The following is a 25,353-nucleotide window of genomic DNA, read 5'->3' as shown; positions in this document are numbered from 1 at the left end:
TCTGCATTCTAGCAGAAACCGGTTTGGCTCAGTGGATAGAGCGTAGGTCTGCGGACTGAAAGGTCCTAGGTTCCATTCGGGTCAAGGGCATGTACATTGGCTGCGGGCACATCCCCGGGATGTGCAGGAGGCAGCTGGTCGATGTTTCTAGCTCTCTATCCCTCTCTCTTCCTCTCTGTAAAAAATCAATAAAATATTTAAAAAAAACAAAAACCCTCTGCATTCTAAATTGTAAAGTTCTGGGCCTGGAGAAGCCAGATTGGCAGGGTCATAAGCGAATCGCTGCAGAGCGAGGGTCACGGCTGGGCCGGGGTTCTGTCGCAGCCCGCGCTCAGACGCGGGAACCCAGGCCGGCGGGCGCGGGGGCGGGCCCGGAATTCCTGGACTGGAGCACGGCTGGGCCTGAACTACAAGTCCCGACGTGCCCAGCGGTCAAAGCCGGTTCCACCTCGGCTTGCCTTCTCATTCTTTCCAATCCCTACCTGCGAGATGGCTGTGTGGGAACTGCGTGGTAACCATTATAGAAAAACTCTTAAGCTTCCCTTGGGACGCAGGGCCGGGAGCAGCTAGCGGAATGGCTCTCACCGGCCGGGTGGTTCGCCCCGGCGTCGCGGAACCCGCTGTCCCACGGCCCGAGTTTCCGGGGGGACAGTCATCGTGACCGGACGCTGTGGCGCGGCGGTTTAATTCTCCGGCGGCGGCGGCGGCTGAAAGAGAGGGACGCGATGGTGTTGACGGGGCTCATCAGGAAACTCGGTAACAGTCAGAGCCGTCCTCGCGGGCTTCGCCTTCCTGTCGTTGTCACTGGCTGACATGGCCGTGTCACGTTTCCCTTCCGATCCCGGCCTGACCAGGGCAGTCCCCGGGGACCCGTGTCGGACTTGATGTCAACGCCGCAGTGCGTTAGCCCGAGGCACCAGCGGCCCAGCTGGTGGAAGCATTGTTCCTCTCTGTCCTCCTGACCCCGCCGACCCCCGCCCTCTGACCCTGCGCCCTCCTTTCCCTCCCCCGGCCCCCGGTCTCGCGTAACCACGGTTCTGGGGCAGGTGGCGGGTGGGCGGCTCGGGGCGGAGGGGAGCGGAGACCGGCTGCGAGCGGCGTGTCCCCGCAGGTCACCAGCTGGCGGAGATCCGCGAGCGCGCCCTGCGGACTGTGCTCTGCAAACTGGAGCTCAGCCTGATCGCCGCCGCCGACCTGGCCCGGGACCGGCTGCTGTTCGTGCACCTGCTGCAATGGTTCAACTTCCCGTCGGTCCCCATGAAAGTGGAGGTTCTCGGCCTGCTGAGCAGGCTGGTGAAGGTGCGAGCATCTCGACGTAAAGAATCAGAGGAGCGAGCATTTGTTGGAAAGTTCATGTAAAAGATTTTTGATTTTTTACAGAGAGGGATAGAGAGTTAGAAACATCGATGAGAGAGAAACATCAATCAACTGCCTCCTGCGCACCCCTCACTGGGGATGTGCCCTGCAACCAAGTTACATGCCCTTAACCGGAATCGAACCTGGGAATGTAAAAGGTTTTTGAAAAACAACCGGGGAGGGTGCATTTTTAACTCATCCGGTTATAGGACCATGTTTCCTTTTTTCTTTGATTTGTGATGTTAAATCTCACATTGTTGCCACTGTGCTTTGAAGTGACACAGATCTTATGAGTTCTGGTGGATTCTGGGTTTCGGGATCATCTTGGGGAGATTAATAGCTGTCATTCTGTTTTTCCCGGGTGTTCTGTTATTTGCATGTTAAAAATTGGGCGGTGTCCACATGAAAAAGGACTCGTTTAACAATAATGTTACAGACCATTATGGTTAATACATCTCACAAGGGGTGTTAAATTGCCTTTCCTATATTTGTTTTTCAGATTTATGTTCCTCAGCATATCTTGAGAATAGTTAGTTGCCAGAGTCAGATGTCAAACTGCAAGTTTAACCGTTCAAAACTGTCAATCGCTGTGCAATTGTGGGTGATTTTTTTTTAAAGATGTATTTTTATTGATTTCAGAATGGAAGGGAGCGGGAGAGAGACATAGAAACATCAATGATGAGAGAGAATCATTAATTGGCTGCCTCCTGCATGTTCTACACTAAGGATTGAACCCGCAACCTGGGCATGTGCCCTTGATCAGAATTGAATCCTGGGATCCCTTTGGTCCACAGGCCAACACTCTATCCACTGAGCCAAACTGGCTAGGGCCAAGGTGATTCTTATTACTTTGCATCCTTTGGCTGGTTGGAGGTAGGAGAGATAGGGTGAATGTCAGTAGACAGAAGTAATAAGTAGGAATTATAGTGTTCAGTGTCTAGGTTTTTCTCTCGTAGTTGTTGTTAAATGTTTTATGTCTCTATAAACCTGTGTCCTATTCATGGAAGTTCTTTACTTTTGGGTATTTAAGTGCAAGATTTAGTTTTTAAAAAAGGAGCATCTTTTTTAAAGTGTTGTAAGATAAAGTCTAGTCTTTGATATATACTGTTATTCACAAGACACTCTTCTTATGCTTTCAGTATTCCCCAGCAGTCCAGCATTTGGTTGATCTTGGTGCAGTTGAATTCTTATCTAAACTTCGTGCTAACGTGGAGCCAAGTCTACAGGCTGAAATCGATGGCATTCTGGATGGACTTTTTATTCTTCCTTCAGAAGTCCCTGCCCTGTGCTCTGCATCTTACCAGACAGATCAGACTGGTAACTCTTTGGAATCATTCTGATGCATTCAGTTAAAATATAAATATACTAGTGGCCTGGTGCACGAAATTACTGTACATTAAAAGGGAATTAATTAGAGGAAATCTTTTAATACTGCTATCTGCCCTTTCTCTATAATAGAAGTGTCAGAGATGAAAGAAAATTAGTAAAATGTATATGAAAATCTCCCTCTTGTCAGAGTCTGAGGTGCACCATAGGACCCAGAGTCAAGTCCCTGCCCACTTACGTGCACCTGGAAATCAAGTGAGACCCAGACCCGGCTGGTCCCACTCCCATCAAGCCCGGCAGGGCAGGGGGTGCAGCCTCAGGTCCCCTGGCCCCAGCACGAGGGCATGAGGGCATGATGACCATTTGCATATTAACTCTTTATTATATGGGATTGGTTCTAGTGTTTAATGGCTCTAGTGTTAATTGGCTCTAGTGTTTATGAGGAAAGGGACCTTAGATTAAAAAAAAAAAAAATCCCCCCAACTTAATTTTCTTGTGTTAACACACATGTGCTTGACCTTTTTTCTCTTCCCTACTGTCAGAGGAGGATACACTTGTATTTATTGTTGTTGTTTTTTTAGAATATGTTTTTATTGATTTCAGAGAGAGGAAGGGAGAGGGAGAGAGAGAAACATCAATGATGAGAAAAAATCATCTATCCACTGCCCCCTGTCTGGGGATTGAGCCTGAACCTGAAGCCCGGATCTGTGCCATGATTGGAATTGAACTGGACGTGATTCACGAGTCCATGCTCAATTCCCATGCCACACAGGCTGGGCTTTATTTATTGCTTTTTTTTTGGTGAAGTGGCCTAAAAGTTTCTTTTTGTGAGACCAGTTTGACACATTATTTATTTAACAATAACAGATTTTTTTGAGCACTCGTTACCATGAGCTAGAGATTTTTCTCAATGTTTTACACTTGCTTTTTTGGACTGTTTTTCATGTAAGGGGATGTTAATATGGGCCCTAGCTTATGACTTTTTTATGGGGTTCAATCAAAATGAGCTGCACATGGTATAGTGTATAAAATCAGAGTTAAAGAGACATGGATTTCAGTCCCAGTTCTGCCATTAATTTTGTCACTTTGGCTAAGATTCTTAACAGCTCCAGCCTTTAGTTTTCTCAGCCCAAAACTGGTACAGCGAGAAAGAACATTTTATAACATTATTGTGAGGATTAAATGAGCAGTGCCTGAAAAGAGCTCAGCATGAGGCCCGACATCCATTAGCCATTGAGCTGTTAGTGACTCTATTTGTGTTCTTGTTATTTTATGCCCAATAGAGTGCCTTGAATGTGGAAGGCATTTGAATTGATTTAAAGAAAAAAAAAAGGCTCATAAAATTTATGTGATGGGGTGGTAAAAAGTGTTTCTGCTACCACATTTTCCTCTGTATTAGTGTTGTACTGCTGTTGCTGTGACTGTTGGTACCACTGTTAACAAGAACAGTGGTAAATGCCACTTATTGGGTCCTTGCATGATTGTGATTTTTAACAACGGATTGTACAATTTCTGTCTAAGCCATAAAGTAGAATCTTAAATTGTGAATTTTCAAGGTAGTTCCTTATAGATGAGGTTAGAAGTATGGTCTAAGGCAAATGTTTAATATCTGAATTAATATTAAGAACTGTTGTGAAAACTTCAAACAGAAAATTAGAAAATGTAGTTTTAACCTTTTTCTCATTCTCATTGTCATTGTATCTACACTGCTGAATATGTTAGAATCATGAAAGACATTGAAAGATAGTGCTTGACCTCTTTGACTTTGACAACTTTTTAAAAAGATGTTAATGAAAATTTTAGTGACCAGGCACTGTGTAATTGGAATACAAGAGAGGAAGGAGGTAGACTTAGAAGCAGAGATGAACAGTCCTTGAATAAATACTTTGTAACAGATTCTTTATGTACATTGTAGATATTTTATTCTAACAAATAATTATATTAATGGTAAAAGAAAAAGGGAGGAAAAAACCATTCAATTTGAAATTAGCTCAACATTCACATTTTTTATCTGTTTAGGAAGACAGACTATTCAGAGAAAAACAAAACAAAACTGGGTTATGTTTCTAATTTTTAAAATGATTTAAAAACTCAAGAGAAAACATTAATTTTGAAATGAGTACCTTTCACTTGTAGCAAATAATGAATCAATAATAATACATGCAGTAATATGTATTTTCTTTTCAGAATTGCCACAGCCGCCTGAAATCTTAACGGGATATTTTCCTCAAGATAGAAGTCATTTCCAGCAGATGGAAGTGCCTCCAGCACCCTTGGGTGAGTACATGTAGGGAAGTAGATCTGCTGACCTGGTACATCAGAAATTGATGTACTTTTACTCATTGTTGTGAAGACACATTATGCTCAAACTTGAATGTTTCAGCACCATGCTGAGTGTTTCCGTTTCCTCAAACTAGTTTGGGATGTAGAGTCTAAATGGTAACATTTTATGTTATTCTAACTGCATTTGAGCAACTGGATAGGCGGGTGGTAATGGTGGCATTAGTACTGCCGTTGCTTGTTGGACACAAACCCTTCATCAGGGACTGTGCTGTGCACTGTGCGTTCTCATCTCATTCTCCAGCTCACTCAGTGTACGTCTTCCAGACACTCAAGCCAAGACACAGCGTCTTCTTCATGTCTTTATTTGTCTTTATCCCAACATCCGCTGATTCTAGAGTTCTGTTTAGAGATCTCTTCTGGGACTTTTTGTGTTGGGTTGTGTCCTTCTCTGCTCACATGCCACCTCCTTAAAGAGACTTTCTTGAGGACTCTATCCAGTGAACACTTTCTGTTTAGTTTTCTTCTTATCACATACCATGATCTGAAGTTATATGTTTATTTCCTTCTTGTTTCTGTCCCAATAAGCTTAGTGATAGCTGCAAACACAGCTTTATCTCCCTGTGCAAAACGATGCCAACCATGTATTAGGCACTCAGTGTATACTCTTTGCATAAATGAATCTTCATGAGGTCCCAATGAGATTATTATCAGTGTCCCCGTTTTACTGATGAGGACACTGAGGCTGAGAAAAGATGAAACCTTTATCCTTGGTGCCCCTGCCAGTTCGGAATGGTTAAGTAATCAAGTGCTTCACATTTTATTGCCTGTGTGGTTGGAAAAAATGTGTGTTCTAGGGTATATTTGCTGACATCAGGGATTCAGTTGAACTCAGTTTGGGTGCTTGTTTTTCAAAAGGTTCTTTAGAAACTCTCAGATTGAATAATAGCATAAGATAGAACAGAAAATTTGTTCAGCTGTTAAAACACTTTATCTTCCCTTTTTGGAACAATTTTGTTAGGCTTAGAGGGAGCTTTGGATTTGAGATGGTAGTCCTTTGTGTGTGTGGCTGAGTGGCAGTGAGAGGTGTCTGAAGGGAGCAGAGCGTGGTACTTGAGTGAAGCTGCTGAAAACAATAAGGACACTTGTGGGGATGCTTTTGCAGGTGAGTTGCAGTGTGTGGATTAGTGGTCTGCCTTGTTTTGGACACATTTTTATGTGCAGTGTAAGCCTATCCTTCCCTCCACCCACCTTTTGCTTTTCTCTGAGAAAGCAAACCCTGCTTTTATGTTAGCACTTTTATTTATTTATTTATTTTTAAATAATTTAATCTTTTTTTTTTTTAAATATATTTTATTGATTTTACACAGAGAGGAATTGAGAGGGACAGAGAGTTAGAAACGTCGATGAGAGAGAAACATCGACCAGCTGCCTCTTGCACACCCCCTACCGGGGATGTGCCGGCAACCAAGGTACATGCCCTTGACTGGAATCGAACCCGGGACCTTTCAGTCCGCAGGCCGACGCTCTATCCACTGAGCCAAACCGGTCCCAGCTATGTTAGCACTTTTAAAAGATGCAATTGTGCGGGGACCGGTTTGGCTCAGTGGATAGAGCGTCGGCCTGCGGACTGAAAGATCCCGGGTTAGATTCCTGTCAAGGGCATGTACCTTGGTTGCGGGCACATCCCCGGAAGGGGGTGTGCAAGAGGCAGCTGGTCGATTTTTCTCTCTCATCGACGTTTCTAACTCTCTGTCCCTCTCAATTCCTCTCTGTGTAAAATCAATAAAATATATTTTTTAAAAAAAGATGCAATTGTGCATTATTTATGACATTAATAATAATTATCTGAATATAAAGATTCCATGCTCTTTTCAAAGCATTAGGAACAAGGATTGTTTATCATTTGGAAGGGTTTTGTAGATACTATTTCTCAGTGTTGCTACCTAAACCTGTACTATATAAAATCTGCTAAAAAATGTTAAGAGAGTAGATCTTTAATGTTCTTACCACAAGAAATAATTAGTAATTATGTGAGAGGTTGGAGAGGTTAATTAACTCTACTGTGATAATCATTTTGTAGTGTATGTGTATTAAATCACCATGTTGTACACTTTAAACTTATACAATGTTAGATGTCAATTGTATCTCAATGAACCCAGGGAAATATGCCTATTAAAAATTAGTTTGAACTGTGGTAGTTTAAAATTTTGTTGATTTCTCGTATTTCTTTTAATCTTTGAGGTTGAAGACATTTGATTTTCAACCTTACAGTCTTCAAGTCATCTTCAAAGAGGTTTAAGCATCTAACACCATTTAGGATATTTAAACATGACTAATTAGATATAATATGAGAAACACCACATGACCTCACTCATTTGTGGATAATAAAGAACATTATAAACTGATGAACCAAAAGATAGATATAGAGACAGTATATCAACAAGTAGACTGTCAAATTACAGCGGGGAGGGGAGGAAGATCTGGGAGAGATAATAGATCAACCGAAGGACTTGTACACATGCATATAAGTACAAGCAATGGACACAAAACTCTGGGGAGGGAGGGGATGTGTGGGAGGGAGGGAGGGGGGCAAAAAAAAAAAATCAATAAAATATATTAAAAAAAAATAAAAAAATAAAAAAAAATATATTAAAAAAAAATAATATGTGATTTTAAAGTCATTTTTAATTTCTGTAATTAAAGGTCTCCAAATACCATTTCTTTTTATCTTGGCTTTATATTCTGATCAGTCAGTAAAATAGAAAATGCAATTGAAACTAAATGTCATGGGAATGGCCGGGGAGAGGTCAATGGGGGAAAAATGAGACTCATGTAATACTTTAAACAATGAAGAATTTAAATAAAAAAAACACACACTCAACTAAATGTCATTCAGTATGAGTTTGTGTTTAATGCTCTTCTAATTAAAACCTATGAGTTTGTTTAAAATACGAAAAGTGTGCTCTGTTATTTATCTTGTGGGTGGACACATTTGCAGCTGGCCTTGTTTGGTGCATTGTAGGCTCCTGTATATGTAGCTTCATTTGGGGACTTAGTTTAAAGGTGAGTCTGTCAACATTGTCTTCTTTGATGGCATAAGTTGTGCTTTTCCATTACCAGCGACTCAGACTGTGAGGTGTTTGAAGTTTTCTACATTTCCTTGGCTACCCCTGACCTCAACCGACAGACACGTCCTCTCCTCTAATGAAAGGTATAGTGCCTGATGTGGTTCAGCTACTTTTGCTTCACTTCTAGCCTTGCACCTGGTAGTCACTACTATACAATTTCAGCAGGAAGAAAGACACAAGTGGCTGTGAATGGAGTAATGGGACGATATGCATGATTTTCAGTATTTCAGAATATAAGCCAGAAAATTCCTGTTTGCCTCTAATCAGGCTGCAGATTGTGGCTAAAGTCTCATGTGCTCGTTCATCATCTCTGATTTACCAGCCTCCGATTGGCCATTGCTGTGCCTTTGCTTAGTGAAAATGGAGAAATTAAACATAAATGCAGTCTTTTTAGTAGACAGTATGTTTATTTCAATTAGGCTTTGTGATAGGTTAGGGACCCCTGATCTTATGTAATGGATGTCATTACCTCAATCCCAACATAGGCAGTTGATATATAGAAATTGGGAGAGTATCTTAATGTCTAGTTTCTTTTTTTTTCTGAAACTTTAATTTCTGTGACTACTACAACAAACACGCACATGCGTGCACACCTGCACACACACATGAATCTGGAAAATAAAGACCAACTTGCTAGCATTAGGACCAGAGACAGGAAGATGCTGTGAAGTGATTTTTGCTGATGGCACTTCTGAGGCCTCAGTAAACTCTCTTGGAAAAACATATTGAAGAGGTAGCTGCACATGGGGAAGGGGCAGGACGGACATGATCTGGCAGTTCTGAGTCAGTCCCTTAGGGAGAGAGATGCTGTCCAGTGCACAGCTATGGGTGGGGGATGGGGTTGGTGGACTGGAGCTGGGCTGAGAGAGGGGGGTTGGTTTCTTGGGGTGGAGGGTGAACCACTGCTACATCCCTAGGAGGGAGACTATTGTCTGAGAAGCTGAGGGTTATCCTCTGTACAGAGGGGCCTTCCAGCTTGAGTCACCTAGAATAGAGAAGAGCAATAAGGAGCCTGATTCCTATAATTAAACTGTATAGTCACTGTTATTTTTTCTGTCTTATTTCTTAATTCGCATAACAGATGTTATTGAATTCTGTGCCCTTTGACCTCCTTAATCTCATTTAGCAGCATTGTGATAGGCTCTGGGCATGCCATCTTGAGAGGGGTCTAGTGGGGGTACAAAGCCCATAGTTGACATAGCAGCAGATCCACTACAGGCTGTGGAAGAAGCGCCTGTCCACAGTTATTGTTTAGGGACCAGATCGAGGAAGGCTTCCCAGGGGAAGCGATGTGTTGGCTGAGACCTGGAGGATGTGAGTAGAGTCATTTGCTACTCAGTGACTTAGAATCTGGGATAGGTAAACTCTTTTAAAAAACAAATAATGCTCTTTTGTAGCTCTTTAAGAAGTAGTAACCACACTTTGATCTGGAACACCTGTGAACTATTGAAGGACGTTATCATGCAAGATTTTCCTGCTGAGATTTTCCTTCAAAGGCCGAAAATTGTTCAGGTGTGTATGCTTTTTAATTGTTTTAGGTTTTGGAACAGAGAATTTTTGGAAGGAAACAAAATTTGCAACATAGCAGTCCTTAGGAAAGAATTGTGCACTGCTGTATTTGAAGGATAAAATGTTTAAACCACTTGTTCTCTGACTTATTTGGGTAGTGGTAGTTCTTCTGATAGGAGGTAGCCTCATTTGACACATGTAGTCCAATTTGGCTATTCTGAATTTACCACTTCTGGGTCACTTAAAGGGTGAATACTAGTAGACTTTGGAAATTGAGGGTAGGCAGCAGGAACCCTCCTAACATTAAGAATAGCTTGTTTTTCTGATTATCTGGTATGTTAGGCACAGTGCTGGATGCTGAGGGAATGTGATACGAGCAATGAAGATGGGTTCTTTGCAGTCTGGTCTGTTGCTTCTACAGCAGAGACTTTGGGACCCAGGCTTGTACAGCGGAGGCACTGGGACCCAGGCTTGTACAGGAGAGGCACTGGGACCCAGGCTTGTACAGCGGAGGCACTGGGACCCAGGCTTGTACATCAGAAACACTGGGACCCAGGCTTGTACATCAGAAACACTGGGACCCAGGCTTGTACAGGAGAGGCACTGGGACCCAGGCTTGTACAGGAGAGGTACTGGGACTCAGGCCTGTACAGCGGAGGCACTGGGACCCAGGGCTGGAATTGGGGCATATCTCAGAGAATGACAGTTATTAATCCATATGTGGCCGCTGTCAAGTGATAGCAGAGGAAGAGCTATTAATTACTAAAACGTAGTAAACTGACCTAGCTGTTTGAGATGTGGAAACCTTGATGTGTTTTTAGGAAGTACTGTGAAACTTCATGTCCTGAATGGGGAGTAAGACCTCATCCTGTGTTCTCTCAGAACAGGTGCTCACCTAACAGGTTTTAGATGTAAGAAACACTGACTATTCTATTCACATTTAATTTTATTTTGACCCATATTCTTGCATTATGCCAAATCACTTTTGCCCATTTCTGTTTCTTGCCTTCAAATATTTGGCAACTTATTTGCTTTGATTATTCACTTAACCTTCCTTCAGCTTCACATCCTCCTTTGAAGTTGAGCACTTGGTTCCCGTGATCATTTTCATGGTTCTTCTTCATTTCAGAGCCTTTTCTCTCTGCTGAAGCTGGCCTTTGGAGGTGAGGGAACACCTCGCTTGGCACTGCAGTCAGTGTCCTGCTTGCAGCAGCTGTGCATGTGTTTACGACACAGACTTCACTTCTACCGAGATCCAGGCTTTTTCTCTAGCAAACAAGGTATTTATATTTATTTATCCATTAGTTACTGGTGGTCTTTGCATATTCTTCTGAGAAAGAACCCCATTATACATACTGTTAGGAATTACTGTATTGTCACAAGGTAAACTCCCATTCCTCATTCCTCAGCTAATGATCACCTTTGAAAGCACACTGTGAAAACAAAGTGTTGTTGTAAGCCAGGAACTAGGATTCTGAGCCTAGCTGTTTGGGTATTTTAGCAAATTATATGTTGTGTTAATAAATTGTTTGGATTGAAAAATACCGATTTTTATATTATGACAACTATTTTTATGTAACTTTTGATGTCAGAATTTATATCATCACAATGCCTGACTTTTCATGGAAAAAGCACCACCTAATGGACAAATATAGTACTAGGCTGGCCTTCTCAAAACTATTTACAATTTACTGGTAGTATTTCAGTGCATTGAAAGTTGAATACTGATTGGTGATCATGCTAATCCCTCCTGCAGCCCCTGGTAACCTCTAGTTCAGTGATTTTTTGCCAATCTGAAAAAAAAAGAAAAAAAAAAAGGGTATTATTTTGATTCATTCACATAGGATGGCTGTTGTTGTGTTGACTATTGTCATTTTTTTATTTGACAGTCTAAAGGAAAAGAGGTACCCTAACTAAGTAGTCAGGTATTACAAGTTTTAAATTTTTTTGTGGCACACTGGTTGAAAATTGCTGCTCTAGTTTATTGAATTGTGTGTTCTAAGTACCTCATACAAGTGTAATCCATGCAAGGGGAACCTGGCTTATTTCACTTAGCATAATATTTTTAAGAGTCATCCACATTGTAGCATATTCCAGGACATTCTTTTTATGACAACAATTTTCCATTCTAGTATATGCCACATTTTATTTATTCACTCATGTGCTGATGGACTCTAATGTTCTTACCTTTTGTTATTGTGAATAATGCTTGGTGAACATTGGCATATCTATTCAAGCCCCATTTTCATTTCATTTGGGTGTATATCTGAGAATGCAATTTTTGGGTCATATGTTAATCCTATGTTTCACTTTCCTAGGAACTGCTCCTCTATTTTCCACAGTGGCTGCCACCATTTTACATTTGCATCAACAATTTATGAAGTTTCCAGTGTCTCCACATATTTTTTATTTATTTAATATATTTTATTGATTTTTTACAGAGAGGAAGAGAGAGGGACAGAGAGTTAGAAACATTGATGAGAGAGAATCATCGATGAGCTGCCTCCTGCACACCCCCTACTGGGGATGTGCCTGCAACCAAGGTACATGCCCTTGACCGGAATCGAACCTGGGACCTTTCAGTCCGCAGGCCGACGCTCTATCCACTGAGCCAAACCGGTTTCAGCGTGTCTCTACATCTTACCAACACTTGTTATTTTCCTTTTTTTAATCATAGTCATCCTAGTAGTTGTGAAATGGTACCTCATTGTAGTTTTGATTTGCATTTCTCTCCTGACTATTGATTAATGACTAGTGATTACCTAGTGACTCTTTTTGTGCTTATTGGTCTTTCATACACCTTACTAGAGGCCTGGTGCACAAATTTGTGCATGAGCGGGGTCCCTCAGCCTGGCCGGTGATTGGGGCTGCAGGAGGTTGGCCAGCCGGCCCTTATGGGGGCCTATTGGGATTGGCTGGCTTAGGGAAGGGGCCAAGGGAGGTTGGCTGCGGGAGTGCACTGACCACCGGGGGCAGCTCCTACATTGAGTGTCTGTTCCCTGGTGGTCAGTGCGCATCATAGTGACCAGTCATTGGGTCATTCAATCATTTGGACACTTAGGCTTTTATATACTAGTATATAGGTTTAGAGAAATGTTTGTTGAAGTCCATTGCCTATCTTAAAATTAATTTTTTGTTATTGAGTTTTAGGGGTTTTTAATATATCTTGGTTATTAAATCCTTATCTATATATATAATCTATATATAAAGAGGTAATATGCAAATTAGGCTGGGATGCTGTACTGGTCATGATCAGATCAGGAGGAGGGGCCTGGTGCGGGCCCAGAGTCTGAGAGAACAATAGACAGGGTGGCCTCAGAGCCAGAGAGAACAACACACAGGGGGGCCAGCCCCTAACCCCAGCCCTGCGGCTGCGGTGCTGGTCTGCTGAGGCTGAAGAAGAGACAAACCTGCAGGGGGGCTGGGTTCGATTCTGATCAAGGGCATGTATCTAGGTTGCAGGCTCCTCCCTGGCTGGGGCCCAGGTCAGGGCTCATGCAGGAGACAACCAATTGAAGTGTGCCTCTCACATTGATGCTTCTCTCTTCCACGCTCTTTCTATCTGTGCACAAATAGCCACAGACCGAAGCTGGCACCACATTTAATTGAGAAATAATAAAGGCCGTATTTTCTTAGGAATTTGTTCCCCAATAAATGCAGATCCTAAAGGTCCCAGCATAGACAGAAGGTGAAAAAAAGAAAAATAAGAGTACCAGAAAACAGTCAAAACAATCACAGGTTACATAAAAAGTACTATGATTTCACAAACAGGTTACATAACAAATGAGGGTGATGGGGAGCAAAGTGGGAGGTAGGTATTTGTTTCTCTCACATTGATGTTTCTTTCACTCTCTCTTCCACGCTCTCTAAAAACTAATGGGAAAATAACCTCAGGTGAGGATAAAAAAGAAGAAAGAAATGTTATATCCAATGAAAGAGACATCTTGAAAATCCCTAAAGAAAGTTTGTCATTTTTTTCATGGTGAAGGGACTAGAGTCTATGTTAATGAAAACACTTTGGCGGCTGTGGCGGCCAGCAGTGGCAGCAGCAGTGGGGTGCTTGGGGTGGTGCCTTCCCCTGATCAGCCCGGTTGCCTCCCACAGAGGGAGGCCAGACTGTGGCTTAGGCCTGTTCCCCACCTAAGCCATCAGTAGGACATCCCTTGAGGGCTCCCAGCCTGAGAGGGAGCAGGCTGGGCTGAGGGACACTCCCCGTCCCCAGTGCACAAATTTGGTACACTGGGCCTCTAATCAGATATATAATTTGCAAATACTTTCTCCCATTCTGTATGTTGTCACTTTTTTTCATAATGTTCTTTATTTGACTCATGGAACTTTTTAATTGTGAGGAAGTTCAGTTTATTTTTTGGTTGTTTGTGCTTTTGGTGTCATCAAAGAATCTATTGCCAAATTCAAGATTATGAGGATTTATCCTTATATTTCTCTCTTAGCTTTAGGATTTTAACTCTCATATTTAGGTTGCTGATCCATTTTGAGTTAATTTTTGCCTGTGGTTTGAGATGGGTTTCTTGGGGAGTTTTCAGCAGGGCGTGTGTGATCTGATGTTCTGCCTTGACCATCTTATGTCATAAGTGAATAGTGTTGGCTAGACGGCTTCGTATAATCAGACTAGATAGAAACCTAGATGTGCTGAGTGAATATTTGCAGGAAAGGTTGACCTTTGTTTTTATTTTTACCCCTATAGAAGTATTCCTAATACATTAGTTTTGTTAGAAATATTGCATATTGCATAATCAGTAATCTGTCTCTACTAAGGGATAATTTTCTTCTTTCCCCCCCACCCTCCAGATACAGTTTCCCAAAATTCCTCCTTGTCTTACTGCTATGAAGTAAGAGTTACTCATCATTCTCAGAACCCTTCTCCAGGAAGCAGCAGCCCCCGGCCTTCTGTGGTTGGACGCACAGGCCAGCGCCCTAGAGGAGATGGCCAGGATTGGGATGCAGTGTCGTCCAGGTGACTGTGGGAAAGCCTGGTTAGCTTGTGTGTGGGTTTTAATTTCACAGGAGATCATTATTTTTCTCTGTCTTCTCTTTTGTAACATTAGCTCAGGTATCGCCTTGGGTTAAACCAGTGGCTTTCATACCTCTTTGATCACGACCCACAGAAAGACATAAATATTATATTACAACTCTGTACTCAGCACACAAGCATACAATACACTCCGCTTGTAGATTTTGCTCCTAAGTGTCAACTTCCTCATTGGGCCTTTCAGAGCTTGAGAGAAGTTGGCTTATTTCCATATTTTTAGGATGTTTTGGATATGGAAATTGAAGAAGTGACAGAACAAGTTCTACATGTGCAGTAGCATTAGTGTACCTCTGTGACTCAGGTTCACTTGTGGATGACATTAAAAGTCCAAATTTTAGGATCTTTGCAAATGTAAGTTCAGGACTTCTATACATATTTATCCCCACTATACCACTTTACACCCAAAGTAAGGATCTTTTTATAAAGAAAGCCAACATAGATAGGATGTTTCATCTTTTGGTGTATTTTCAAAAACATTATGTGATGTGGAATATACTAACTGAAGTAGTCTATTTCTTTTGCTTTTCTGGCATTTTCTAGCATTCTTCAGTTAGTAACATTGGCTTACTTTGAATATTTGGTGGAAATCACAGAAAATCTAGTCAACTAAATGAACTATCGAGTTTTGACTTTATGAGTTAATTTCAGAAGAACTTTGCATTGAATTTTCCTGGTTTCCATAAATGAACAGGCTATCTTTGCTAATGCCGATTGCTACAGTAAGAATGTTGACACATTTCTAGAACATCAGTTTGAAAAGCAAAATAGAAAGGCGTTTTTGGTTCCATTGGCGATTTTGAGCCATGTTGATGGAATTTAATGCTGTGACTTCGTCAGAGTTTCTACAAATCCAACCAGAACTGTTACATGAAGCATTAGACGCCTGTCCAACCTGAGGCTCCCAGTGCATCATCACAGAAGTGCTGTCCATCTGTGTGTGGACCATCTCCTTATTCAGGGATTGTCCTGTTTGTTTCACAGTGGGAGCAGCAGTCATGAGCATGTGAACTCCAGGATTTCCGTCCCCTCACCTCTGGATGTGGCACACTTTGACCTGCCCGAGCTGGAGGCAGAAGATACTCTGCAGCTGCAGTTCCAGCAGCTCAGCCTCCCCCAGTTCTGTGTCTGTCTCCTGGAGTCCACAGTGCCTCTCTTGAGAACAGGTCTGTTGTTTGTGAAATCATAGTACTTTTTATGTAACCTGTGATTGTTTTGACTGTTTTCTGGTACTCTTATTTTTCTTTTTTTCACCTTCTGTCTATGCTGGGACCTTTAGAATCTGCATTTATTGGGGAACAAATTCCTAAGAAAATACGGCCTTTATTATTTCTCAATTAAATGTGGTGCCAGCTTCGGTCTGTGGCTCTTTGTGCACAGGCTTCACTCCGTGTGGCCGCTTTAAATGTAATAACTGAGAAATCCATGCTATTGCAGTCATTTAGAGAAGGTGAGCCACACAAATAGACCAGAATAAATAAATCTCTGGCTTTTGCTTCTTAGGAACTTTCTGATTTGCTTTCAGTTCGTTCTTTTTACTCGGTTGTTACTTAAGCTATGAATATGTTAGAAACACACCTACAACTGGATTCTTACCTTTGCAATAATTTTTCCTAAAAAACCCCCCAAAACAGACAAATAACAAAACTTAAAAAAGCCAAATGTTTAATATTTTCTTTCCAAGGTACTAAGTAAAGTTGCAAAGGTGTATTATATATATACACTGGAATGTAGTTGTAATGTTAGTGACTAGTTATAGAAAGATACCAAAATGGCGAGGGGCAGACAGTCCAGCAATCAAACAACAGTTACTATGAGTTGAGCTGCTTGGTTTCATGTGCATTGTTTCATGCTTGCCTCACACCTGCCCTCTTCCATTGTGGTAGTTCTGCTTCTATCTCCATGTTACAAATCAGGAGTCATTCAGAAACTAGTTCAAGGTCAGACAGCTAAGAACAGACTTGATCCAAGGTTCTTCTGAAGCCAAAGTCCACTCTCTGAAGCACTTTGCATTTTGATGGTAAAGAAAGATTTGGAAGCAATAATGATTTTTATTCTCTAAATCTATACATTTTCAGTAATTGATAAACTTGTTGAGATATAAATACAAGTTTTGCCTTTTTTTTCATTTATATTGGCTGAGTAAAGAATGTATCACATGCTAATGGTTCTTAAGTCCTATGGCTACTTTTTGCCTGCTTGAGGGTGATGGGGAGCAAAGTGGGAGGTAGGTATTTGTTTGGAAAGCATTAAAATTTTTATTTTATCCTGAGGAAAACTGTACACCTAACTTCTGATGGAGTGACTTTGCTTCTGGGAGATAGGATGTATAGTAAATCAGGTACCAATAATGTGTTGAAGGAAAATTTGAACTTAGCATTATAAAGTCCTAGGAACCCAGTGAGTGATTCCCAATCATATGGCTCTGCCCACCCTCGAGTTGCTGATCCGGCCCTGACTCCCTCTCCAGCTCTTGAAGCAGTTGTGGCTGCTGATCAGGCCCTCCCCCAGCAGAGGCCCCAGCCACCCTACCTCTGATGTTGTGTGCACAACCTCCTCCTATCTGGTTGACCCGTTTTGACATCCCGGTTAATTAGCATATTATTCTATTCTATTTTACACACACACACACACACACACACACACACACACACACACACACACTAGAGGCCCAGTGCATGAAAGTTGTGCACGGAGGGGGATGTCCGTCAGCCCAGCCTGTACCCTCTCCAATCTGGGACCTCTTGGGAGATGTCCAACTGCCAGTTTAGGCTCAGTCCCTCAGTTGGACATCCCTCTCACAATCTGGGACTGCTGGCTCCTAACCACTCTCCTGCTGCCTGCCTGATTGCCCCTAACCACTCTGCCTCCCAGCCTGATAGCTCCCTATCACTCCCCTGCCAGCCTGATTGATGTCTAACTGCTCCCCTGCTGGCATGATCGTCCCCAACTGTCTTCCCCTGGGAGGGGGGGGGGGGTGCTGAGGGCACTAGACACCGCCATCTTGTGTCTGTGGACACAACCATCTTGTGAGGAAGTGGCAGTCAGCATATTCCCCTTTTATTGGCTTTGGGTGCCATTATATTGTGAGGGTGTGATGGTCAATTAGCATATTCCTTCTTTATTAGATAGGATACTCACAGCCCTGGTGGTTTGCCTCATCCCAAGGCAACCACAGTGGCTGGCTTGGCCCTCGCAGCTGTGGCTTCATCCTGGAGGTTGTCCGGAGGGATGTCTGGTCTAATTAGCATATTATGTTTTTATTATTATAGATATGTTTGTCTGCATGGTGTACTGAGAGGAATAGTTTTAGATTTAATGGTTTTGCATTTAACCTTTCCTTAATTTGCTGTAAAAAGTCAGATAATTATGAAGCTGTATCTTGATACATAAAATTTTCTAAATGTTCTCTTGCTCTTTTGTGGTATATTATTGCATAATTTATAATTGTTCAATATCATAAGAGATTTCTAAAAGAACTTTCTCCAGCTATTCTGATGAAATGATTAATCTAGACCCTAATGATCTAGTAGTTTACTTTTATTCATTAGAAATTGACCTTTGGTATGTGGACAGGAAGGCTGAGGAATGTCCATCTCACTTAGAATTGTGGATTATGGCATATAGAATTTGTTATTATGGCTGTATGGAGAAGGGCATTATGCTGCTGGGTGTGGCACAGTTCCTTAGGGACATTTTTTAGAGTTTAATGTGAGCATGGGCTTGAGAACCTATTTCAGATAGAACTTTTTTTTTCTTTTAAAATATATTTTATTGTTTTTTTACAGAGAGGAAGGGAGAGAGATAGAGAGCCAGAAACGTCGATGAGAGAGAAACATCCACCAGCCGCCTCCTGCACACCTCCCACTGGGGATGTGCCCGCAACCAACGTACATGCCCTTGACCAAAATCGAACCCGGGACCTTTCAGTCCTCAGACCGACTCTCTACCACTGAGCCAAACCGGTTTCGGCCAGATAGAACTTGTTTAAGTTTCTTCAGCTAATGCTAGCATGGACATTTATTCTTCAGTTGCTCCAGTCCAAGCTTAGCTTCCCAGGCAGCTCCTGTGCAGGAAATACAGTTTATGACGAGGCTTAAGCCTTGTGGTACTACATAGGAAATCCTTCGAATGTGTTTTCTATACTACCCTGGTGCTTTGTCACATGTTCCATGTGACATGGATGGTCTCTGAATTTGAAAAATTAGTTTAATCTGTCTCACCATACTTATAGTTAAATTACTGCCACTCTCTTCTTGAGTATCTTTCTCACTATGAGCACATTTGATTCTTTGTAGTTAAATAGAGTATGATTAGAATAGAAGTCTTTAACGGTGGCTGTAGATTGTGGCTTCCCTGTTTATCTCTTTCAATAGTTCTAAAAACATATAAGATATTAAAGAGAAATAGGAATTTGGGGGCAGGACTAGAAAATTGAGCAATATGGCATTTAGTTATTGATTTGAAAGTTAACTTTTTTCTTCTCTCTCTCCTGACTGTTTTTCTAGGTAGCAGACAGATGATAATAAGAGTTCTGGAATTGCTTGCAGAGGATTTAATACTTATTGGTGAAGCAATTTCAGTAGATATCTGGGACGACAGCAGTCTTTTTGCTATAGATATGGTGAGAATCAGTTATTTCCTTGGGATTTGGGTAGTAGCATTTTATTTTATTTTATTTTATTTTGGTCCTTTAAAACTGGCATCATTGTCTCATTAGGCTTTGAATTTCTTTCTTTTAGACACAGCAGTCCCAGGCTTATTTTGTGAATAGTCTGGAATAGGCCAGTTCTCCAGAGATTCTGGTTTCTTTTAATGGAGGAGTATGTATCAAGACCAAAACAAGCCATTAGGGCTGCTTTTTGCACATTTTTTTCATGTAGGTGTATGAATATATTTATGTGGGTCTTAACAGTTTTAATAAAGTATAATTGTCATATGATAAGCTTGCACATGTTTCTTAAAGTTTGTTGCTGCATTTTGACATATGGATACACCCATGATAATAGATTACCTTACATTTTTTAGAATTTTATATGAATATATTCATTGTTTGTATGCTTTTTTCACCTCTTTTTCCCCCCTTTAGTTTGATTATTTTGAGTTATAGCCATGTTGTTGCATTTATTAATTTTATTGTTGGGTGCTTTGTTTTTTGCTATTTGTATTTTAGTAGGGGAAATATTTTGGGAAATATGGCATTACATTTTATTTTCTTTGAAAGAAATCTTTTGATTAAGTAATATTTTGCATGAGCAATCAGTACATGTACAAGAGCCTTAAAATATTATATTGTAATATAATATTTAAGACATCTATGAACTACCAGAGTGTTTCCATGTAGTTATAAATTGTATCCTTTTTTACATTTCAATGTCATAAATCATTTGTCATTTTATATTATTTATTTTGCTGTTATTGGATAAACTTTGTTTTCTTGAAGAACTATGTTCTGTATTTTAATGTAAATTGTAACAGCCTTTTTTTCTTTCATTGTCAGAAGCAGAAGTAAAATTTATTAGTTATAAAAATATATATTGACTCTTATAGTTATGATAGTTTTTTCTTTTTATGTTGTTTTGACCTAGGTCTGTGTTTTATTAAACTTTGTTATATGCTGCCTGAAATCCTTATGAATAGAGGTTAGACCATGAAAAAAACCAAACACAAACAAAATACTGATTTTACTTACTATCAATACCCATTTCTAGAACTCCCAAACTTTCTTTTAAAAACAAAAATTTATTGAAAAGAAACAAGTTAAATATTTTTCAGTTGGTATAATATATTGTTCAAGGCCTTCAATTTCTTTATTTATGAAATAGGGATGATAGTTCTTCATTTTAGTCTTTCTTTAGCCCTTAAAGTTACCATACTACTTTGTAGTACTTTTAGAAGATTTTCACATATTGAAGGATTTCAACAAGTGAGTTTTTTCCTTAAATGTGTGAAGACTGCTTTATCAGTTGCTTCTTAAATTAACTTAAATTTTGTTGGCCAGAACATTTATCTGTAAAAGTTAGTCGTTCACTTTTAACTTTTGGCTGCTAGTCTTTTATGATTCAGTGAATTACTTTTACTTTAAAGGTTAAATCTGTTGTATAAGTGCCAGTTGGTATGTTAGAAATGTTAAATAAAAAAGTATTGTTTGACATCATATTTGATCTACTTGTTTAAAAGAATAAATTCCTCAGGAAAAATCTCAGTGCCTTGACTATCTAAATAATAAAAGCATAATATGTTAATTAGACCAGACAGCCGAACCACCTTCCAGACTAAGCAGTGCTGCGAGGGCTGAGCTCCTTGCAGGAATTTTGTGCATCTGGCTTCTAGAATATTAATAAAAATAAACAAGTAGAATTACTTAATGTTCTACTTTTGCCAAGTTTAAAAAGAAAGAAGTGTTTTTGTTGACTCATTAAAGGAACAAAATAATAAATGTGTTGTTACCAATTCAGAAATTAAATACCCGAGGAATCAAATCTCTAGATCTTTCCAAATAGTGTTAACAGCATTCATGTCTGGAACGCTGTCACTCAGTTTGTGTACGCATAGCAAAAAAAGGGAAAAAAAAAATCTCCACAGTTGAATATTTTTTATTTAATTTGAAGTAAACAAAGAAATACGATTTTTATTAAAATTATTATATTTTGTTAAATAAAAAATTCATTGATAAGCATTGTAAAAGTTAGGTTGACCTGAAGGGTGCCGTCTCTTTGCTTCCGTTGAAGCCAAGGCTGTTTCCTTTTTCACACCGTAACTTAGGTCCAGGGAGAAAGGAGCCTCACCTCCTGCCGCATAAACCCAGACGGTGGGGCTGGGCTCTGTTCATTTTTGCCTTCTCTGTCACTCCTGTCATCCCAGTGTCACTGAAAGCAGTCTTTTCTCCTTTTCTACGATTCATTGCTTCTCGATTCATGCCAGACCTGCTGTGAGCCAGTAACTTAGATGTCTGGGCCCGTGGGAAGACTTGCTAATTGGAGTTCAAGTGGGCTGAAAGGGTTGAGAGCAGGCTTCATACCCAGTGAGGACTCACTGCGGGGAATGGACCAGACTGTGAACTTGTAACTGGGTTAGTGGGGTCTCTAACTTACATACACCTTCCTTGCTGTTGCCCTAGTCAGAGACAGTTATTTTAGTTCACCACACATTTCTGATGGCCTGTCATAGGCCAGGCACTGCAGTACAAGATGAATGAGGGGCAGCTTTCACTTTGGTGGGACGTAGGTCTATTTATTGTGACACTAGTAAAATGGAGGGAGGCATGAATAATAGCTAAATAAAGATCAATTAGACATTCTGCTTACTAGATAGATACTATTTAACCACACTGCTTATGAGGCCATTTAATCATCACGACCCAGTAAGGTAGATATCCAGGTATAGATGAGAAAATGGAGGCACAGTTTCTTTTTCAAGGTCAGTTCTATGTTTTACTGCCAAGGGTGCTTTGAAAACATTGCCATTTTAGGATCTCGGGAAGAGCTTTTTGTAAATCGTGACTGAACTGAGTCTTACAGTAAAATTACGACTTGGCTAAGCAAATTAAAGTAGGCTGTTTTACCTGGTGAGGGAAGAGAATGGCTGTTTGGTGGTAAAGGGTGGGGCTAGTGGGGCAATGAAAGTTACTATGGGAGGTGGAAATGGCACAAAGGGCTGGGAGCCTGCTGAGGCTCTGCTTCCCGCTGGTGCTGAGTGGGTGGCAGTCGTTCTGAAGGCAGGTGAGCTGCCCTTCAGAGGGGAAGTGCCTGGTGAGGGCCACACTTAGTCTAGTGATGGGCTGCAGAGTGGGAGGGAGAGGGGTGTGAGGCTGGAAGCATATGGGGGACATCCTGTGCCAGTCCCTATTTCAGATGCTTTACGTAGTCCACAATCTGTTTCATGATGTGCAGAGACTGAGAAATCTTGTTTGCACTATAAATTCTGTTTCAGTGGGAATATTTAGAATATTATCCTAATCGGGTATTTTAATTTTGTACCTTCTTTTGTAAAAGCTGTGAATATCTTCTGAAAACTGCCCACCCCCCCCCAACAACTACTTTACAGGTCTTTAAACATTGTTTTAGCCCAACAAATTAAAACTGGACTAGTTACTATTTTTCAATCCTTTTTTTTTCTTAAAAAAAGCTAAAAAGAAACCACTTTTATTTGGCTTAGAAAAAATGCTGAAATTGTGAAAATCCAAGACTGATTCACATAGTACTTCCTTTCTGCACTAGAATAAGGAAAATTATTTGGAACAATTTCACAAGTAGATAGACTTCTTTTTTTTTTTTTTTAAATATATTTTTATTGATTTTTTTACAGAGAGGAAGAGAGAGGGACAGAGAGCTAGAAACATCGATGAGAGAGAAAGATCGACCAGCTGCCTCCTGCACACCCCCTACTGGGGATGTGCCCACAACCAATGTACATGCCCTTGACCGGAATCGAACCTGGGACCTTTCAGTCCGCAGACCAACGCTCTATCCACTGAGCCAAACTGGTTTCGGCACAAGTAGATAGACTTCTAATAAAAGCCCTCTAATACTGAGATATTAAATATGTTCAAAAAAAAAAAAAAAAAGAAGGAATTCTTATCATTTGCAGCAACCTGGATGGAATTAGAGAATATTATGCTAAGTGAAATAAGCCAGTCAATGAAAGAAAAATACCACATGATCTCACTCATTGATGGATAATACAGAACATTATAAACTATTGAACAAAAAGGTAGATACATAGACAGTAAAGCATCAAACAGACTGTCAAATTACAGCGGGAAGGTTAGGGAGAGGTGTGGGAGATAAGAGATCAACCAAAGGACTTGTATGCATGCATGTAAGCATAACCAATGGACACAAAACTCGGGGGGGTGAGGGCACGTATAGGAGTGGGGGGGGCGGGCAATGGTAAGATATGTACACATATAATACCTTAATAAAAAAATGAGGGAAAAAATAAATATGTTCATTGATTTACTAGGTGTACTTGTTAATAATGCCGGATTTTGTAATCAAAGAAAACATGATAATTTCAAGAGAAACATCAAAAGTGCTTTATTCAAAGTAATGTCCATCGCTTTCTACACATTCCCCCCATCTTTCAGGAAATTTGTGGATACTGTCCCAATAGAACTTTTTTTGTTTTGAGGCAAACCATTCAGAGACCCAATTTTCCACTTCTTCATAGTTTTATTTTTTTTTAATTTAATTTATTGATTTTTTACAGAGAGGAAGGAAGAGGGATAGAGAGTTAAAAAAATCCATGAGAGAGAAACATCGATCAGCTGCCTCCTGCACATCCCCTACTGGGGATGTGCCTGCAACCAAGGTACATGCCCTTGACCCGAATCGAACCTGGGACCCTTCAGTCCACAGGCCGACGCTCTATCTACTGAGCCAAACCAGCCACAGCTCTTCGTATGTTTTGAAGTGCTGCTCAGAAAGTGCATGTGCCATCGATCAGAACAAGTGGTAATCTGAAAGAGCAGGGTTTGGTGATTATGGTGTGTGGGTTAGTAATTCCCACAAGATCTTTTAATGTGTTTTTAACTGGTTTTGAAGTGTATGATGGTTGTCATTATGAAGGAAAATTACTTTGCTGTGTCTTCTGGCATATTCTGGTCGTTTTATGATCAAATTGTGGTTCACATGGATTATTTGTTGTCAGTAGTGATCAGTATTAATGGTTTCACCTGGCTTTAGAAACTCATAATACACTACACCTTCCTGATCCCACCAAACACAAAGCATTGTCTTCTTTCTGAACCCATTTGGCCTTGCAGTCGGTATTGATGGTTGACCTGGATCAACCCATGATTTTGTGCATTTGGGATTCTCAAAATAAATCCACTTTTCATCGCCAGTCACAATTCGAAGTAATAAAGAATTTCTTTCATGCTGTTGAAGCAACATTTTACTGATGACTTCTCAGTTTTCCATTTGTCTTTCATTCAGTTGATGAAGCACCCATTTTCCTTCCTTTAAAATCTTTCCCATTGTTTATAAATGATCAGAAATTGTCTGCTGAGCAACATTTAATCTTTCTGCAAGTTGTTTTTGAGTTTGACACACATCTTCATCCAATAGTGCTTGTAATTGTTCTTCAAGCTTTTTCCATTGACCTGGACGTTCTTTGTCTTTCACATAGAAATCATCACTTTTAAAGCATTTAAACCAGCATTCACAAGCATCTTGAAATGGAGCATATTCACCATAAGCTTCCCGAAGTATACAATAACTTTTTTTTCAAAATAAAATAATGAATTATAACTCCCCGCAAATGCTCTCTTTTAGGCACAAAATTCGACATTTTTAAGCATAAAAATATCTATTAACACCTTCAGCAGATTTTACATACAAAGTTTTGAAGCTTGCTGTCAATACTACAAAATAGCATACACGTCAAATTGCATATATTCCAACATATGTGTAGCTTCATCTATTGAAAAAAATCTGCATTAATAACCAGTACACCTAGTAAATTGTAAATTGCCAAAGTTAATCTTGAGTAAAAAAATATGTTGTAGGAATATACAAGTATTATTTTAATAAAGAAGTGTGTAAAATTATTGCCAGCTAATGTGATAAGATTGTCACTATGTTTCTGAGTTTTCTCTAGTCCAGTAGTTATTATTAATATAATGGCTCTTCATTTTTTTATTTTAGTTTAGTTTTGTAAGCTTTGCCCTTATTTTGGTTTTAATTTTACTTTTATTTCCTT

The 25,353-nt window shown here is 40.4% G+C and overlaps 1 protein-coding gene across 3 annotated transcripts in view; it reads left to right on the top strand.

The window, feature by feature from the left end:
- Positions 1-649: 649 nt before the first annotated feature.
- RTTN (rotatin) overlaps positions 650-25,353 on the top strand; it is a 107,596-nt gene continuing 82,892 nt past the window's right edge. For all 3 annotated transcript variants that reach the window (XR_014795341.1, XM_084887962.1, XM_084887963.1), the window contains exons 1-10: positions 650-756; positions 1,112-1,299; positions 2,496-2,673; positions 4,870-4,959; positions 8,086-8,176; positions 9,491-9,605; positions 10,732-10,882; positions 14,412-14,577; positions 15,634-15,815; positions 19,158-19,273. Coding sequence is in view for 2 of the 3 variants with exons in the window: in XM_084887962.1 (XP_084744088.1) it covers positions 726-756; positions 1,112-1,299; positions 2,496-2,673; positions 4,870-4,959; positions 8,086-8,176; positions 9,491-9,605; positions 10,732-10,882; positions 14,412-14,577; positions 15,634-15,815; positions 19,158-19,273 (1,308 nt within the window). In the remaining variant the exon portion in view is untranslated. The remainder of the gene's footprint in view (positions 757-1,111; positions 1,300-2,495; positions 2,674-4,869; positions 4,960-8,085; positions 8,177-9,490; positions 9,606-10,731; positions 10,883-14,411; positions 14,578-15,633; positions 15,816-19,157; positions 19,274-25,353) is intronic.

Source organism: Pipistrellus hanaki (genome assembly GCF_964339955.1).
Source record: "Pipistrellus hanaki genome assembly, chromosome: 6".
NCBI classification, from domain to species: domain Eukaryota; kingdom Metazoa; phylum Chordata; class Mammalia; order Chiroptera; family Vespertilionidae; genus Pipistrellus; species Pipistrellus hanaki.
Note: the sequence above shows the minus strand (reverse complement) of the source record. Positions and strands in the feature narration are given on the sequence as shown.